This window comes from Castor canadensis, chromosome 11 (genome assembly GCF_047511655.1).
Source record: "Castor canadensis chromosome 11, mCasCan1.hap1v2, whole genome shotgun sequence".
Classification (NCBI taxonomy): Eukaryota; Metazoa; Chordata; class Mammalia; order Rodentia; family Castoridae; genus Castor; species Castor canadensis.
Genome location: NC_133396.1, coordinates 50,622,061 through 50,640,141, shown reverse-complemented (window position 1 = coordinate 50,640,141; position 18,081 = coordinate 50,622,061). Strand labels below are relative to the sequence as shown.

Genomic DNA, 18,081 nt, shown 5'->3' with positions numbered 1-18,081 from the left:
GTTGAGCCTTGTTTTGGTCTGTGCCTCTGCATTTCTCCATTGCTGTTGTTTTGTCTGAGCTTTGTCACCAAGGTTGAACAGTTTATCTCTCATGGCACATTTTGGTATCTGTTGCCTGTGGCTGGGAACCTCAAGCTGGGGAGGTAGTCATGTCTCTACAGACAACTCTCTTTGTGTCTTCAGCTCTCAGCCTGAAGGCTTTTTTCAGTGGTTTTTCATCAAATGGTCTTTTGAAAGTGAATCCTTGGTCTAAGCTGGTTGTTTCTATTTGTTCCTACTATTCTAGAAAAATTGATTTACTCTTGAAAACAGAAAATATAATAGTTTCTGGTTTAAAAGCTCTGGTTGACCTGGCAAGGTCACCTGACATGCAGTGCTATAGTGTGGTTCTGGAATGTTCCCAAAGGCCCATGTGTTAAGGCTTGGTCTCTAGAGTGGTGCTATTGGAGGTGGTGGAACTTTAAGAGGTGGGGGCCTAATGACAGGTCTTTAGGTCACTGGTCGGGGGGTTGTCCTAAAGGGGATTATGGGATCCCAGCCACATCCTCTTTCTCCCCTTTCACTTTTGGCCATGAGGTAAATGGTTTTGCTCCACTGTGCTCCTGACATAGTCTGCTGCCTCACCACAGGCCCCATATCAACAGGACCAACCAATCATGAACTGGACCCTCTGAAACTTTGTGTTGTGTCCAGTATTTGTTACAGTGACAGAAAGCTGACTGACAGACGCATGTTTCTTCTCATTTTCCACATGGGAATCCTGACAGTCCTTTTGACATGGCCACCTCCACAGTCCTAGCAGGCAGGTGCTGCTTCCTGGTGGGCCCCAAGGAAAGGCAGTGAGGAGAATGGTCCTTAGGCAGCAAAGGCTTTCTCAGCCCAGTGTCCTCACATGCCTTAGTAATGAAATGGCATCACCCCTACCATGGGGTATTGTTCCCCCATGCTGGGTGCTCTCCATGCTTCCCACACACTATCTCCCTGAATTCCTCCATGGATCTCTAAGAAGGTGCTTCACAGATCAAGCACAGGCTACACAGGTGATGCAAGCTGGGATGCCCAGTCTGTGCCCTTAACTTATAGAGGGTTCTTGGGTCCCCAAAGCCAAGCTGAGCCAAAGGGAGCCATAGTCTCTGCCCTGGAGAATAACCCGGGTTGCAGGGCTATAGTGGGAGCTGTGACCTCTCCTGCTTCCCTGGTCCTCAGCACCCAAAGGAGAGAAGGGCTCACTCTACACTTGCACTGGGTACAGCTGAGGGAACAGCACTAGCACACATCTGGTACTCTAGCTGACCACCAACCACCTACGGCTCCATTCTGGTAGACTGGCCAGGACCTGCAGTGCCTGTCTATCTTTTCTCCTGTTCAAACATAAACATGGATTCTATTCTCTCTCTCTCTCTCTCTCTCTCTCTCTCTCTCTCTCTCTCTCAAGAATAAGGGAAAGGTGACATTAGTCCTTTATTTTTCTCTACATTGAGAACTTTTTCCAGAAGGTGGAAGAATGGTGCCAGGGGACACATGGGCTGAGGAATTCCCAGTTTCTCGAGGCAGTTGGTGAAATGAGCCCACCTCTTCCCTGTGGTGGGAGCTGGTGAGGTGTTGTGAAGGGGACCCTCTGGCTAGTCTATCATGTCACCAAATTCTAGATTGTCCAGCTCAGTCTGCATGTGGTCGATGTATTGATTGATTTCCTTCACTCGCTTACGGTTCCTCATGATCTCATCCTTGTGAATCTGGAGAGTGAAACCAAAGCCCGGTGTCTTTAGTTAGATAATTGCTTTTTATTGAGGCAGCACGAGGGAAAGGAAAACTCTTCTTGGAAATCACCATGGAAATGTGCCTCATTTACCTCAGAGCCTCCCTGTGTTTGAAGGAGGAGTTAGGGAAACAATGAAGCATGTGGGTTTGAAAGTCTCTGACTGGGCAACACTGTCTGCACTGTGGAATTCTACAATCCTTAACTTTATTTCTTCCTCCATTTCATTTCTTACTGAAACTAGCATGCACTTCCTAGGGAAGACGTCTATGTTCTCTCTTGCTGGTGGCTGGACAAGTTGGCCCAGCCTGCTAGGAAGGGTTGGTATTTACTCACCTTGTCCACTAACTGTGTACACCAAGAGTTGATCCCGGTCACCAGCTCATCTTCTCTATTGTCAATCTTCAGGAGGTGAATGTCATGCGATGCTCCAACGGCATTAACAATTGTGTCTTTGTCGACAAAAAGCTGGTAGTGAGAAGGCCAGAATGAGATCATATGTGTCATTATGCCCAGAGCACAAAGTTAGGAGCTGAACAGAAAAGGGGCCCTTGGGAGACCCCTAGCTGAGCAGGCCGTGTCTGGTGGAGAGCCCACTGTTGTACTGATACACTTTGTGCCAGCTCATCCTCAGGTGACAGCCACCTCCCCAGCCTGAGCAGTGACAGGTGTTACTCTGCAATCCTCACTGGGAGCATGTTTTCTCCAGGGAGAAGGCAGATGGCTGCCCAGAGTGGGTGGCCTCACCCAGGACATCTGTTCTCACAATTACTCTCCCTCAGAGGCTCTCAAGTCTGTGGGTTCCCCAAACCTCTGCCAGCTGGGTGAGAAGTGCGAGGCTGGCTGAGGGTCTCAGCTACTCAGCAGTGGGTCCTGCAACCTAGTGAGTGTTCACCTCATATTTGTCTCTCCACTGCCTCTCACATCAACAAAACCAAGCCTTGGATTTCACTTGGGGTTTCTTGCTTTCTCTTGTTCCTAACCTCATTTGCTGCCTTATAAAAATGTGTTGTAAACAAGATCTCTTGGTAGGTCTGGTTAGTTCTAGGAGTTGCCACTGTGGCTGGAATGGAGTAATTTTCCAGCATGGGGAAGGTGCTGAAGCCCCTTGTAGGCAGAGCTTCCACTCTGAATCAGAGGTGCTTGGTAAAGACAAGAACAAAAAACCTAGATTTTCTATGTAGAGAAGACAGAAAGTGAATGTATGCAGGTGGAGCTCCTTATATCACAATGCCTGGTCCTGGAAGTGTTTACATCTCTGCAGTCCTTTGGATATTGGAATACTTGCACAAACTTTTTGAGCATCCCTAATCAGAAAATCTGAAATCCCACTTGCTCCCAAATCCTTTTTGGATTTTTGCCTCAAGGATTTGCAAACTGTACTTCTTTTGTTTTTCTACAGTAGCAGTTAACTTATTAAGTTCTCCAAAATATGTTGTCTGGAATCTTGAGATGTATTTCTGAAAAAAAAAAAAGTATTCTTTGGTCAAATACAACTGAAGAAGCCAGCACCCCCAAACTCTGACTGAAGAATCACAGAGCATAGAGAGTATCTTGAACTGAAGGTTCTGCAAAGTCCTTTGGAAGATAAACCTTTTTAACTGTGCCTCTCCTGGTTTTCCAGTTTATTTGGCTGCAGACTGTTTGAGAGTGTCTGTAGGATGCTGTTTTTTTGCAGAATTCCATGTGAGAAAAGCCAAGTTAGCTGATGTGGGGAATGAGGTGACTGGGGGACCAATTAGCGCAGTCACATGGTAGAAATAATAGGAAGTCATTAAGCTTTTTCTTCCTGCGTACCAGGCCCCAAGCCGGGCTCCAGGAATGTTCAAAGATGAGGAAAGCTTGCCCAGGCTGAGCCTCAGGCAGTATGCTCAGAAGTGGGTGTCATGGTAATTTTGAAAATAGACATAATCACAACATACAGCCATGGTGGAAAGGTTCCCCCGTAAGATGGGTTTGAACTCAAGGCTTAGAGCTTGCAAAGTAGGTGCTCTACTGCTTGAGTCACACCTCCAGTGCATTCTGCTCTGATAATTTTGGAGTTGGGGGGGTCTCAAGAACTATTTGCCAGGCTGGCCTTGAACCTTGATCCTCCTAATCTCAGACTCCCAAGTAGCTAGGATTACAGGTGTGAGCCTGTGGATGTCTTGTGCTGCAACCTTCCCAAGAGGACAGAGGCTCCCACTGTCCCCATGAGGCCTCAACAGTGTTCCTCCAACACAGTCCTGCCAGTAAGCCAAAGAAGTCCAATAGCTCAGATGCAGAGCCCCATTGGTACGCAGGAAGAAAAAGCCATTTTTGTTTCCTTTCACAGATGAGAAAACTAAGGCATGGAGAGTAAAGTAACCTGCCTAAGCAGTACAGCAGTGACTTGAACCCAAGCAGTTTGACTCAAAGCCTTTAACAAAATGTCTCCTGAGCCTATAGCAAGAAGGTAGTATTCAGAGGAGGAATAGGGCTGTGGGTGGAAAAAAATCTGGCGTCTGTTACCTAAAGATCATCTAAACTATCATGATTAACAAGTCACACTGATAAGCTTATCTCTAAAATTCTCATTGGCTTGAGTGATTGTTATCAGCTCAGCCTATGCATGAGGTCCAATCTGTCCCATGTCTGTATGTTCAAATCCTTCCCAGCTAGGACAGGAGAAGCAGAATGCATGAGTTAAGGAGCGAGCCTGGACTCAGCAGTGATGGAGCCACAGCTGCCAGTTTAGGAGGCAGAAGGGCTGTGAGATGCTCTGTCCAGTGGCTTAAACATCCATGCAGGTATCCAGCTGGAAAGCAGGGCCAGTGCTCAGCCCCAGGCCTTGAAAAGGACTTGTAAGTCCCCAGAATCTGCTCAAGGGACAGACGCTGGGTCTGACCTAGGTCAGCAGTCTGCAGACAGGGTAGCTGCGGCAAGATTCCAGCTGGGACCAAGAGGCTCTCCCTCAGCACATGTCCCTGCCCCATCAGGCTGAGCCACTTCTTGTGGAGGGGACTGTGGGGCTACTAGGTGTGACCGGATGATCCCACATGCCATGGGGCAGCCAATCCTCAGGACACCAGCAGCACCATGGTCCTAGGAAGGGGCACCAGCTATGCCTTTCCCAAAAGTCCCCATTAGTCACTCTGAAAGAAGTGTACCTTTACAGCTGCAAGGGCCTCCTTTGTGAGATCCATCAGGGCCCACAGAAAAGGGTGGACAACTCAGGGAGCTTTTAACTGGTGGGAATCTGCATTAAGTGGTTTAGGAAAAGAAAGCTTATGACACAGTGGCCCTGTCACCATGCTGCTGTGTTGGGTGTTTGTTTTGGCCCCAGAAAAGAGGTTGCAGGAGTCAGGGACTGCTGGGCCACCATTTGCAGAATGTGGTCTGTGGGAGACCAGTCACTAAATAGACTGAGAAAGAACTTTGACAGGTTTAAGGCCATGTCAAAGACCTTTGTGCTGAGAAGGCAAGGCCCCTGAGCAAGGTTCAGCAAGGCCGCCTTGCAAGTAGGGAGACTGAGGCAGTGGAGATAGACCTTGGCATGAGCACGGCTCTGTCAAAGGGCCCCTTGGCTGATAGGCATGGACCCAGCCAAGGGGAGGCAAGATTCAGCAAGGCTGCCTTGTAGGGAAAACGGCATGTTGACACAGTCAGGATAGTCTGCAGTAAATAACAACATGCCACAGCTGCACTGTTCCTGCTGCCTATGCGACTGGACCCATGAGAACTCGACCTGCCCTTCACCTCACTTTCCCACACTTGCTGTATAAATAAATGTGCTTGTAGGCGGAGGGGGTTGCTGGCATCTCTCATCAGGAGTGCTGGACCCATCCGGTCCCAAGCTTTTCTATATGTCTGTCTTTGTGTCTTTTTTCTCAATCCCCAGTCACTCTCAGTCAGGTCAAGGGACCTGCTCATGCTGGCCCTGAGAGTGGTCCAGGACCTGACAGTGGAGGCTTGGTGGATGCATGCTCACCCACCCACCCACTTACAAGTGACTCCTGGCTTCTATGCCAGACACTGGACACTGTTACTGACAATGGGAGGCACGTGGTGATGGTCCCTGCCCTCCCTTGCAAGCCTATGTATAGTGTGACTAGTCAATAAGCAAATCAGCAGAAAGCAGAGAGTCTGGAACTGCGATAAGGTTCTGACCTTATGAAGGGGGTATGTGATAGAAGGACAATGGCTTTCAAGAGAATGATGAGGAAAGGCCTCTCCAAAGAGCTGACATTTGAGCTGAGATCTGAGTGATAAGGACAAGCTGGTCACAAGGAGACCTAGGGGAAGAGTATGTCTGCCAGATGGAATATCAACTGAGACAAGTGAGTCTGATAGACAAGAATGGTTCAAGAACTGGGGCACTGAGCATCAAAGGTGGGGGTGCTGCCAAGGCCTAGTTCTTGGGATCTGGTGCCTATGGTGAAGAACTTACTCTAAGAGTCATGGCAAGTCATGAGGGGGGTTGTGTGAAAGTGTGAAATGGCATGGTTTGGGTTTTCAAAGGATCCCTCTTCATGTGGAGAACAGCCTGTGAGAGAGCAGTAAAGAGGCCAGGCAAAGGATGACAGTGGCTTGGCTTGGTGGTGACATGGCAGTGGAACATAGCTTGGAACTGGTGGTGCAAAGGATGATACAGGTGAAAGCAGGCCCTGAGAGGAAATGTCTGGGCCTTGCTCCTTCCATTTATGCCTACGCCCCTTCCTAGACACACACATATGGCTGCAGGACTTCCGTGCACACTCTTAGGGTGCGCCTTCTTAGTGTACAGACCCAGGACACAGCCAGGCGCTGGGGCAGCCCCATCTATCCCCTGACCACTCATCACTGGATGCACTGTGGAGGCTGCATCATGCTGGGTCAGAAGTGATGTCTGGGTGTGGTTCCAACACCCCAGTAATACTCCTCATTATAGACACTCTAAGGTTAAGGTTTCTGGGGGAACACTCTGACCTTAACCTTTATTTGTAACTGCATTCCTTAGCAAGTGCCAGAAGACTCAAAGAATTGAACTCTTGGAAACCAAACTATTGGAAATTGAAACCATCTAATCATGAGCTCATCTTAATTGGCCCTAGTTGGTGCCTTGCCAGGTGCCTTATTTGTTAGCCTAGTTCACCCACTAACAAACCTGCAAAATATTGGCTGGTGGAGTGACTCAAGCTGTAAGAGCACCTGCCTAGCAAGCATGTGGTCCTGAGTTCAAACTCCAGGGCTGCCGGAAAAAAAAAATCCTGCAAAAGCGGTTACTGTCACCTTTTGCAGATGGGAAAGGAGAGGTTGTCCAGCGTACTTGAGCTGTCGATTTCGGCTGGATTGCTCTATCTGTCTGCCTCCCCCCATGCTCACTGTGCCCCACCCACCAAACCACAGCCCCACCCTCCACACCCAGCCTACAGCACATGAGCCCTGCACTCCTCACTCACCGCACGCACAGCATCAGGCAGGTCCTCCTCAAGCTCACCCTTGAGGATCTTCTCCAGGACATTGATGGAGATCTCCAGGAGCTTCTCATTGTGGTGGTTCTCCAGGTCCCGGCACTGAGCCATTGTGCAGCTGAGAGTTAAGCAAAGCCATGGTGGAGCAGGCCCTGTACATCTCTGACCTGTGGCTAGGGCCTCTGACAAACAAAAGTCCACCCCATCTCAGGAAGAGAGTAGACTTAAAGGGCCCAAGCTGAACAAACTCTGATGTGCTGAGAGGCATCATTGCTCTCACAGTCATCATTCACATGCACCAAACCACAGGATCATCCTCCAGTCCCTTACCTCATGCCTTCCCCTACATCTGGTTGTCACCCAGCTCACCTCAGTGTTGCTCTCTCATCCACTTCTCCATCTCCACAGCCTCCTGACTGGACAGTGCAGCAGACCCCATTGGTTTCCTGCATTCTTGCACCTCCTCCCCAGCAGTGGGAAGGAGTTAAAGGACATAGGTAGCTGGGTCCCATCTGTCTCCTGCTTAAAGCTCCTGGTTGCTGCTACTCTCTGACATGGCCTGAAGTCCTTCTCTGGGAATTAGCTTCACACACCCATCCTTAGGGCCTTTGCACAGCCTCCCTCCTCTGCTGGAATGTCTCCCATCCTTTCATCTGGTCCCCTGTGGCCACTTGGGGGTCCTTACTTAGTAGACCCTTACTCAGAGGTCCTGGCCTCTGGGTTGGCCCAGCCTCCCTCCTCTGCTGGAATGTCTCCCATCCTTTCATCTGGTCCCCTGTGGCCACTTGGGGGTCCTTACTTAGTAGACCCTTACTCAGAGGTCCTGGCCTCTGGGTTGGCTGCTACTTAGCCTGTATCCTAGGAACCACTTGTTATTTCTACAACCTCTGCCTATCTGGCATTCTCTGATCTCCAGGAGAGCAGGATGAGGGCTTTCTTCTGGGGTGAAGCTCTACAGTTTGCCCCCCATGTGGCAGGGCCCTGAGTTCAGGTGGCAGAAGGGCTGGTCATTTGCACATTTACCCTAATGTGCTTGTTATCATTTGTCAGTGTCTTCAGTGTGGATGTTGCCCCACCCTCAGAGTCTGTTTGCCTGCAACATGGGCAGGCCATGATCTGGTTGTTGTCTCCTCTCAAACATCACCCATTTGAAAACAAACTGCCAGGACTTTATGGCACAGCAGTCCCTCTGAGCATCCAAACTGGTGCTCTAACAAGGCCACCATGGTTGAGTGTTGGGAAACCCCCTCAGACCACATGGAACATTCTTTTGAACATTCTATGTGGTTGTCAAGTCTACATGCTTTGAAAGAGCTTTTTCCTTGGTGGGAAACTGGAGATTTTATATCTAATTTCAAAGGTGGAGATCCTCATTAAATAGGATCCTTGTGGTGCATTTAAATATCCTCTGGGGGAGGTAGAGATCTTTCTGGAAATCAGACAGGGAGAAGGTATTTCCAGAGGAAAGTGAAACATGATATGGAGCTGACTTTACCATCTCTGCTCGTGTGTGCGGGGCACTGATGGCAGTGTGTGACCCTGAAGATGGCCTCCTGGAAGGGGACCCCACTTATTTGTGTGCTACTTAGTTTCTGCAGCAGCTTTGCCCTCTCCTGCCTTTTGTTGAAAGTACAGGCACCTTTCATCCAGCAACTCTGGAGGCCAGGACATGTGGCACCTCCCATGTCGGGGTCATCCCAGAAAGGATATAGGCTTTGGACATTTTCGACAAAAAGCCCTACCAAGTCAATGATGTTCCGCTCAAACATGTTTATGGTCTCCTGGAAATGATAAAGGACAAAGTTAATATGTACATTTAGATCTTTTAATACTTTTTGTTTATTGATTTTTTTTTTTTTTTTGCAGTTCTGGGGTTTGAATTCAGGGCCTCACACTTGCTAGGCAGGTGCTCTACCACTTCAGCTCACCCCAGCCCTTTTTTGCTTTAGTTATTTTTTAGGTAGGGTCTCATGCTTTTTGTTTTTGGGGTTCTTTTGCCTCAGACTGCAATCCTCCTACCTATGTATGCCTTCTCCTACATAGCTGGGATGACAAACATAGTCACCATGCCCCCACACCCAGTTTTTTTATTGAGATGGGGTCTCACTAACTTTTTGCCAAGGCTGACATTGAACACAATATTCCTGGATCTCTACCTCCTGGTTACAGGCATGAGCCACCATGCCCAGCCTCAGTGCATTTTAGATGGCAGTGCTTTTCACTTCCCCTCCTTGGTGCTAAGCAAGACTCTTCACATTGCTGGGGAAACAGCATGCTTAGAACTTAGCAAGTGGGGGGAGAGGAGGTGGCCCAAACAATGTATACGCATGTGAGTAAGTGTAAAAATGATAAAAGAAAAAGAACTTAGCAAGTGACTCCTGACTCCTGGAATCACAGGCCACCCACTCACCTGGATCTTCCAGGCAGATGGTTGAGAACTGACCCCTCCTCTCTCTCCAAACCTCTTTTGCTCTCCAGTATCAGCTCCACCCATTGCTGAATGTTTAATACTATCATCATTAATACTGCCTTTGTTTGTTCTGCTCCCTCTGCCAGGAGTACCTGTCCTGGTCTTACCCTCCCCACCAAAAGAAAAGGAACTCTTTCCTTTTTGAGTTCTCAGTGGCATCTGTCCTTCACCTTTGGAAAGACAGTGGAAGGAGTTCTCAGGAAATGGCTCCACCTGTGTGTTCCTCTGGGAAAGTCAAGTCCCTGGGCCTCTAATTCCTCATCTGTGAGATGGGTTTCTTATGCAGTACCTGTCTCATTGGGCTATGGTGGGGCAAAGGAGCCACTTCATACAAAATGCTTTGCAAGATACCTGGCAGACATGAGACCCTCAGGAAATGCTGGCTGTTACCTAGACCTGACACTATTAGTTACTGTTTCCTGATGCTTAGCAAGGCACCTGAGGCCTAAATGGGATTTAGAATTGATTGAGGGAAGGATCAAAGATTGGATTGTGAGGTTTGCTCCCCCGGGAGTCTCTCCCCTGCTTTGCCATAGACTCCAAAGGCTGCAGGGGGTTCTAAGATGGAGGGCACTTGTAGGAGCCTGAGGACTGTCTGCAGGCTGAGCAAATTAGACATTTTTCACGTGTGCAAATGAGTAAAAATAGGGTCCTGGAAAGCACGACTGTTCTTCAGGTCTTTGGTCACTGGTAATACAAGTAGGACAGTATGTGGTTCTGGGACGTGTTTGGACACTGAAAAGTAAGCTCCCTGCTTGAAAAGGTTGGATGTCCTCTGGTGCTGCACACTGCTTCTGCAGGGCTGGAGTATTCCCCAGTGAGAAGCAGGTGGCTGCTGTGCATGTCATGTCATAGCGAAATCTATCCTATGTTGGAGGTATCATTTGATGTGTGAGGAATTGATTAGGCGCTATCTCTTGGCCCAGCCTTGGCAGCATCTGATGAGGTTCAATTCATCATACCACTTCCAACTCCCAGTCTTCGCTGCCTGTGAACACACGTCGGCTTGGCTGCTAATGCATTTTAGACAGCAGCGTTTTTCATTTGCCTCCCTTGATGCTCAGCAGCAGGCTCTGCAGATCGCTGGGGAGACTCTTCCAAGATGGGGGGAGGGGGCATTCCAGAGGAATGAGTTCACCTTTCATTCACCACAAGAATCAGTTCCCATCTAAATTATTAAAATCTATTAAAAGCAGGGGCTGGGGTATAGCTCAGTAGTAGTGACTACTTGGCATGCTCAAGGACCTGGATTCCATCCCAGAAAAAAAAAAAAGGATTAAAAGCAAACACAGAGGCTAGAGGCATGACTCAAGTGGTAGAGTGGTTGCCCTAACAAGCATGAGATCCTGAGTTCAAACCCCAGTACTACTACATAAAAATAAAGAATTTTAAAAAGCCTGTCTCTTAGTAAGTGAGATTTTAAAAGGCTGGAAGCAGCAGCTCAATCCTGTAATCCTAGCATCTCGGGAGGTGGAGATCAGGAGGATAACAGTTCAAGGCCAGCCTATGCAAAAAGTTCATGAGACCCCATCTCAACTAATAAAAGTTGGGTGCCATGGTTCATACCTGTCATCCTAGCTACGCAGGAAGCATAAATAGGAGGATCATAGTCCAGGTCAGCCAAGGCATAAAATTAAGATCTATCTCAAAACTAACTAAAGCAAAAAGAGCTGGGCACGTGGGGCATGGCTCAAGCGATAGAGCACTTGCCTAGTAAGCAAGACCCTGAGTTCAACCCTCAATATTGCCAAAAAATAAAAAGAAAAGGCAAACAGAGGACTGATGATGAGGGAGAATGCTCCAGTGGGACATGCTGGGTCACACTGGGCATTTCTAACAGAGGGGCCTGTAGAGGCGGCAATTGTGATGCTTCTGCAGCCGTACCACCAGGTTTTTGCATCTGTGCCCTGCCAGGCCTTACCTCCAGCTGCTCCACCAGCTGCATCTCTAGCGTCATGAGCTCGTTGAACAGCTCAGTGATGTCCTCACTGCACTCCACTATCTTCTTCTCAATGTTGGGCAGTTTAGACTCTTCTCGGATGGCACTTAAACTCTAAAAACAAAAGCTTGTGTTTTAGTAATCAACAGTTAAGCATAGTTAGTTCATGGTAGGTGGCAATTTGGTTTTTCTGGGTAAAAACTTAGACTCTGGGGTTGAACTGCAGACGTTCAAGACTCAGCTCTGCCTGCCAACCCTGTGAGCTTGTATAAGCTGCCTGCCACTTTGGCATATTATTTTGCATTAAGGTGCTTGAGTAACAATAGATGCAAGAAGAGCACTCTGACCTCTCCTTCCTCCCTGAAAGCAGGAGAGGGAGCTCCCTTAGAGAAGGTACCCTCCCTGTGGCAGGAGGAAGGAAGACATTCTTATCACCAGAGATGGGAGTCAAGGCCAGGGAAATCTGTACAAATGAACCTTGTTAATCTTACTCTTTTCTGCCTAGTTACTTCTCTTCTACTAACTGCCCCAGCCTGGTTCTTTAGCCTGCCTTGTTTTCACAATTTAATGTGCTCTGTGCAATCTAGTATAGTCATGTGCCATTCAGTGATGTTTCAATCGATGATATGCACATACATGTCAGCGGTCCAACAAGATTACAACAGTGTGGGACAATTCCTACTACCTAATAATGTCATAGGCAGCTCAGTTTATGTAAGTACACCCTGTGATGCTTGCACAATGACAAAATCATCTAATGACACACTTTTCAGACTATATATTAAGCTTTCAACCCTAGCTGCTTCTTTGCATCTTCATTTTTCTTGTGAGTGCGCCAATATACATGTAAAATTTACAAAATAAAATTTGTAGGCTGGGGATTTGACTCAGTGGTAGAGCACTTGCCTAGCATGAGGACCTGAGTGGATCCCCAGTACTGAAAAAAACAAGAGGGGGGGGACTTATTTAGCTCACAGCTGTAGAGGCTAAAAGTACAAGATGGATTTGCCCCATGTGTTAGCCTTTCCTGAGGGTCTTTTGGCTGCATCACAACATGGTGGATGGTATTACATAGTAGGAGCATGTGGGAGAGTGTCTAGTGACATGTGTGCAGAAGGGATCACGTGGCAAGAGAGGATGCAAGGGAGAAAGAGATGAGAAAGCAGAACTTGCTTTATAACAACCTACTCTAAAGGTATCCCATCTGGTTCCACAGAGTGGAAAAAAGCATTAGTCCTGCCTATCGACCTACTCACTTCTTAAAGTCCCAATACTGCCATATTGGGGACCCGGCCTCCACATGAGTTTGGAGGGAGACAAACTATAACCAAATCATAGCAGAAAGACAGTTCCAATCTTTGAGGGAACCAAGTGAAACCACACAGACCCAGGGAGCAAGTGGAAATCAGTGGTAAACAGATGCTGAACTGTTTGGAGATGGGGCTCCTGGGCTGGAGAGGAACCTATGGGCTAGGTAGTCCTGAATACCAGCAAAGGCCAAGGAATATGACCAGCATGGATACAATGTCAGCTTGCTTTTGTCCACACTTGTATTAGTCATGAAGCAAGATGGAGCTAACTGGGCATGAGTCAATGAAGTGAAGGGTACTTACAGAGGATACTTATGGCTCCCCATCTGGAAAGAAACCAGGCTCAATCCTACCTTGAACCAAACATGAAGGCATGTTTCCAATGGTGTGAAGATTCAAATGTGAAAAGTAAAACCATAGAAGTGCTAGAAGAAAACATGGGGGATTTTAAACAAATAATCTAAGAGTCCTTTCCAATGACTTCCGGAAGAAAAGACTGATAAATTTTGCTACATAAAAACTTTATGGGCTAGGATGTGGCTCAGTGGTAGAGCATCTGCCTTGGTTATATGAAGCCCCATGTTCAATCCTAGCACTGCATAAAAAGAAGAAAATCTAAATGGCAAAAAGCATCATAAAAAATGACAAGGTAAAAAGATAACAAACTGGGGAAAATGCTTGCAATCAACAGAGGGCTAATATTTCTATAAAGAGCTACTAAGAAGTATTTATTTATTTACTTACTTACTCACTTACTCACTTATTTAACAATACTGGGGCTTGGACTCAGGGCCTTGTCCTTATTAGGCAGGTGCTGTACCACTTGAACCACACCCCCAGTTCTTTTCAGCTGTTTTTCAGGTAGTCTCATGTTTTTGCCTGGGGTCAGACTTGAACTATAATCCTCCTGCCTATGTCTTCTGCATAGTTAGGATTAGTAGCTGGGAGTACAGGCATGTACCACCATGCCCCAGCCTAAAGTAATAATTTTTTTTTTTGGTGGTTCTGGGGTTTGAACTCAGGTCTTCACACTTGCTAGGCAGGCGCTCTACCACTTGAGCCATTCTGCCAGCTCAAGTAATAATTTTTTTTAAAAGTAGAGAGAGAAAGAGAGAAATGAATTTCCAAAACCTAACAGAAAAGTGGGCAAAGGCAAAACATAAGACTAGTTCCTAGAATAAGAAAAAGTATATAATTGTAAAATGGACACTGTTAACTCCAATTTAAGAGAAAGCAAACACATGCCCAGGGGGTACTAGATTGGTAAAGATGAGAAACTACTGTGAGGCCAGACTGACCCAGGAATGGGGAGGGCTGTGGAAGGAACAGGTGCAGCAGGTATAGCTAGACAGTAACCATGTACAGTTCCATTTCTAGGACTCCATCCTACAGGTGGCACTTGGGCCAATGTATTCATTGGAACACTGTTTTAAACTGAAAAAGGTTGGGAAAAAACCCTTATGGTCCATCTTCAGGTACAGGTTAAATAAACTCTGGCTCATTTATGTAATGAGATATTTTATAGCTATTTAAAAAATGAAGCAACTCTTTTTTTCCAGATAGGTTCTTACTTTGTAGCCCAGGCTGGCCTCGAACTTATGATCCTCTGCCTCAACCTCCCTAGTAGTTTTGGAAGGCTCTCTAATGTGCATAGATAACATAATGAAGAGCATAGCAGTGCACACTATGGTTTAACACACACACACACACACACACACACACACACACGTGGCAGGGAGACTGACCAGATCCCATTGAGGACATGAACTACCTTCTCAAAAATGAAGCCAAAGGGCTGGTGGAGTGGCTCAAGAAGTAGAGCACCTGCCCAAAAAGTGTTGAGGCCCTGAGTTCAAACCTCAGTACTGCCAAAAAAAAAAAAAGTGAGACAAATGACACAGGTCTATTACTCATTATTTCACCTGGACTTTCTCCCAGCCTGGTACAAGGACTTCTCCGGGTCTCACTGGTTCCTCACTACAGTTTTGCCAAGTAGTTATCTCCATTTCATAAATGAAAAGGTGGAGGCTAGAAGGTGGTCCATGACATGTCTCTGAGTCACCACTGAGGGGTCTGCCTTAGCCTCAAACCTTATCTAACTGCACTGTGACCCCAAGAAGTCTCACTAGGCATGAGGGGCAGGTGCTGAGTTCAACCATGGGGCCTAATGGGGTGGGTGGGAGGAGAGCAGGACAAAGCTATAAGGTGGGATTTGTGCGGGCAGGGAACTGTGGGCCCTCAGAGCTCATGGGGTCTTGAGAACTTCCAGGAAGTGGCCTCAACTTGGGTTGAGCATCAGAAGCACCTGAGGAACTCTAGAAAATCTCAGTGCCAGGCCAGGCCCTAAATGCTCTGAGTGGTACACCTGGACCTGGTGCGAGTTGTTTCCAGGCCTCAGAACTTTTCTGTACAGCCTGGGCAAGAGTCACTGCTAAGGCTGTAGAGAAGCCAGCATGCGCTGAGGCCAACCCTCTGGATCCATGGAGTGAGCAGTACAGTCCAGTCAGGCTTGACCTGGCCATGTCTTGCTTCTCCTCTAAACAGACTTGTTGCTGAGGGGGCTGGGCCCCACCATGGGTCTCAGGTGGAGCCACTGGCTGACATCAGGTCATCTCAAACCCAGTGACTCCAGGGACCAGGGAAGAAATGTCAGGAAGTGGCTGGGCAGGGACTGAGGGACTAGAGGGTGGTCTGTCCAGTTCAAGGAGGACAAATGCTTGATGACAGCTGCCTCCAGAGAAGAAGCTGGCAGCCACATTTTCCTGTGAAATCTTCCCATCTCCACTGTCAGCAGGATGTTCAAGATGTTTTTAAACCCTCTGTAGGCCAAATCAAACACACATGGAAGCCAAATGTGTCCCTCTGCTGACAGTTTTAAACTTCTGGTCAAATGCAGAAATATCCCTCCTTAGAACATAATAAGAATGATCTCAAGAATTAAATCACACAGAACATGAGGCCCTGTTAGTGGTGGCCAAATCTGAACTAGCATCATTTGGCAGAGGTGGGGCTGGGGGGAGGGAAGCTGTGCTCTGCTTTAAACTCAGTTTTCAGTCAGGAGTTTTAATGGGCTCCTTGAAGCCTTTTTATGCTATAGGCAAATTTGTGAGTATGAACAGATTTTTAAGGAGAAAGAAGGTCAAAAGCATTCCTAAGAGTCTCACAAAGATCTGCAATTTAGAACAGGTTAGAATCCTGTCTTTAAAAACAATGCTACCAATCGGGCACTGGTGGCTCATGCCTGTAATCCTAGCTACTTGGGAGCCCAGGCAAAAAGTTTGTGAGTCCCTATCTTGAAAATACCCAACACAAAAAAGGGCTGGCAGAGTAGCTCAAGTGGTAGAGTACCTGCCCAGCAAGTATAAAGCCCTGAGTTCAAACCCCAGTACTACCAAAATAATGATGACGATGATGATATCTATTCCAGGTATGATGGTGTGTGCCTATAGTCCCAGATACTGGAGAGGCTGAGGGCAGGAGGAGTGCTTGAGTCCAGGAGTTCAAGACCAGTTTGGGCAATAATAACTCTGAGACAGGATAAATCAGGGGAAATGAGGCATGGGGAACAGGGGCCAAGAATTCAGACACTGTTTGCTTTGCTTTAGCTGCACACTCCCTCCCTATGTTGTAGCATATAAAAAGGGGGGGGGCAGCTTTTTCCCTCTAACCTTTCCCACTTTGCCCAAAGAATTGGTATACTATGGGAACCAAGGAAGAATATCTTTTAAAAAGGCACTTGTCTTAGGGTTAAAAAAAAATTTGCTAAAAATAACTCCTGTAATCACAAAAGTGAAAATGAAAATATTTATCTTAAGGAGGAACACCAGTCTTAAAGGGAGCATCTGGCAGAACCCATCTTTGGTTAAAGGGATGTTCAGCCATCTATGTCACAATGTCCCAAAATTTAGTAAATAGACCAACCTTGAAATCTCTGGGCCCAATTGATAATGATTAAATATACTAGATGTCCAGAACACAGGGGAATACTCATCCTAAGGCAAATTAAAGCCAAACCCCCAACCCACTTTTTCACCATAAATACCACTTACGTTAGAGCATTCATTGCACCTGTTATCAGTTGTGCCCACACCCATGTATGTGTACTATCCTTTCTTAGCTTTGCTTTGCTACTAAACTTTCCTGGTCTCTACCTTGGTGTGTTCTAAAATTCTTTTTTTACGATGTAACAAACTCCAGGTAGAGGCTTCCTTCCTTTTGGAGACCTCCTCACTAGAGCCTCATCAGTTCCAGTAACAGCCTCATCTCAAATAATAATAATAATAATACAGTAGACCCCTGGCACCTGCAGGTCTATGGTTCCAAGACCACCATGGAGGAAACACTGTGCAGGATGTATAGAGCTCAGTGCTGTACTATGGATGCTTGGATCATTTTCCCCCATAATGCCACCTAACTTCTGCTAAAGACATTTCAACAAATCTAAAATTTTTACTTGATCACTTAAACTAAGCACATTTACTTTTGCATTGCTTTTTGGGCACCATTTGCTTTTTGGGAGGCAGATTTTCATAAAATAAAGGACAGGGAAACAATCAGCAGATCACATGATTTAAGCACAACTGACAATAACGAGGGACTGACAGAGCTTCTCTGCATTTGTGAAATGCATGTGCAGGAATTTAAAAGTTTGTTTTTGAAATTTCTTTTTCTTTATTTTTTTGACTGTACTTGGTCAAAACCATGTGTAATAAATCCATGGATAAGGTGGGCTTACTGTAATGATGCTAACTAAAAGAACCAATTCTTATCAAGCACAAAGACTGATCCATTTCCAATGGCCCATACTTATGCCAAGTCCTGAATGCTAGGGCTTTCTCCTTTGATGCTTCCCCAGGTGGGCTGCCCTTCTTTCACCACACCTGGCCTACTCTGTCCAATAGGCCTCAGCCTTCCCTAGACTCCTCAGCCTGAGTTAAGGGGTCCTGAGAATCCCCAAGCTCCCTAAGTTCCCTCTACAATAGCACTGACCATTGTACTCACTCAGGTGAGGAAGCTCTGGGACCAAGGCTGAACAACTCACCAGGTGGGAGCTCCCCAAGGACAGGAGCCATGTGTATCACAGCCCCAACATCCCAGGGCCAGGCATAGAATGAGGCTCAGAAAATGCCTACTAAATGAATGAATGAACAAAAGAAGCGCAATAGGAATTATCATGGCTGTTATCACAGTAG

General features: G+C 46.9%; 1 protein-coding gene across 1 annotated transcript in view; it reads right to left on the bottom strand.

Moving 5' to 3' along the window:
* Positions 1-1,448: 1,448 nt before the first annotated feature.
* Drc3 (dynein regulatory complex subunit 3) overlaps positions 1,449-18,081 on the bottom strand; it is a 38,399-nt gene continuing 21,766 nt past the window's right edge. Inside the window, exons 10-14 of the mRNA XM_074046669.1 lie at positions 11,562-11,693; positions 8,881-8,951; positions 7,159-7,282; positions 2,096-2,227; positions 1,449-1,736 (exon numbers count right to left, since the gene is read on the bottom strand). Of these exons, the coding sequence (XP_073902770.1) occupies positions 1,623-1,736; positions 2,096-2,227; positions 7,159-7,282; positions 8,881-8,951; positions 11,562-11,693 (573 nt within the window). The 3' untranslated portion in view covers positions 1,449-1,622. The remainder of the gene's footprint in view (positions 1,737-2,095; positions 2,228-7,158; positions 7,283-8,880; positions 8,952-11,561; positions 11,694-18,081) is intronic.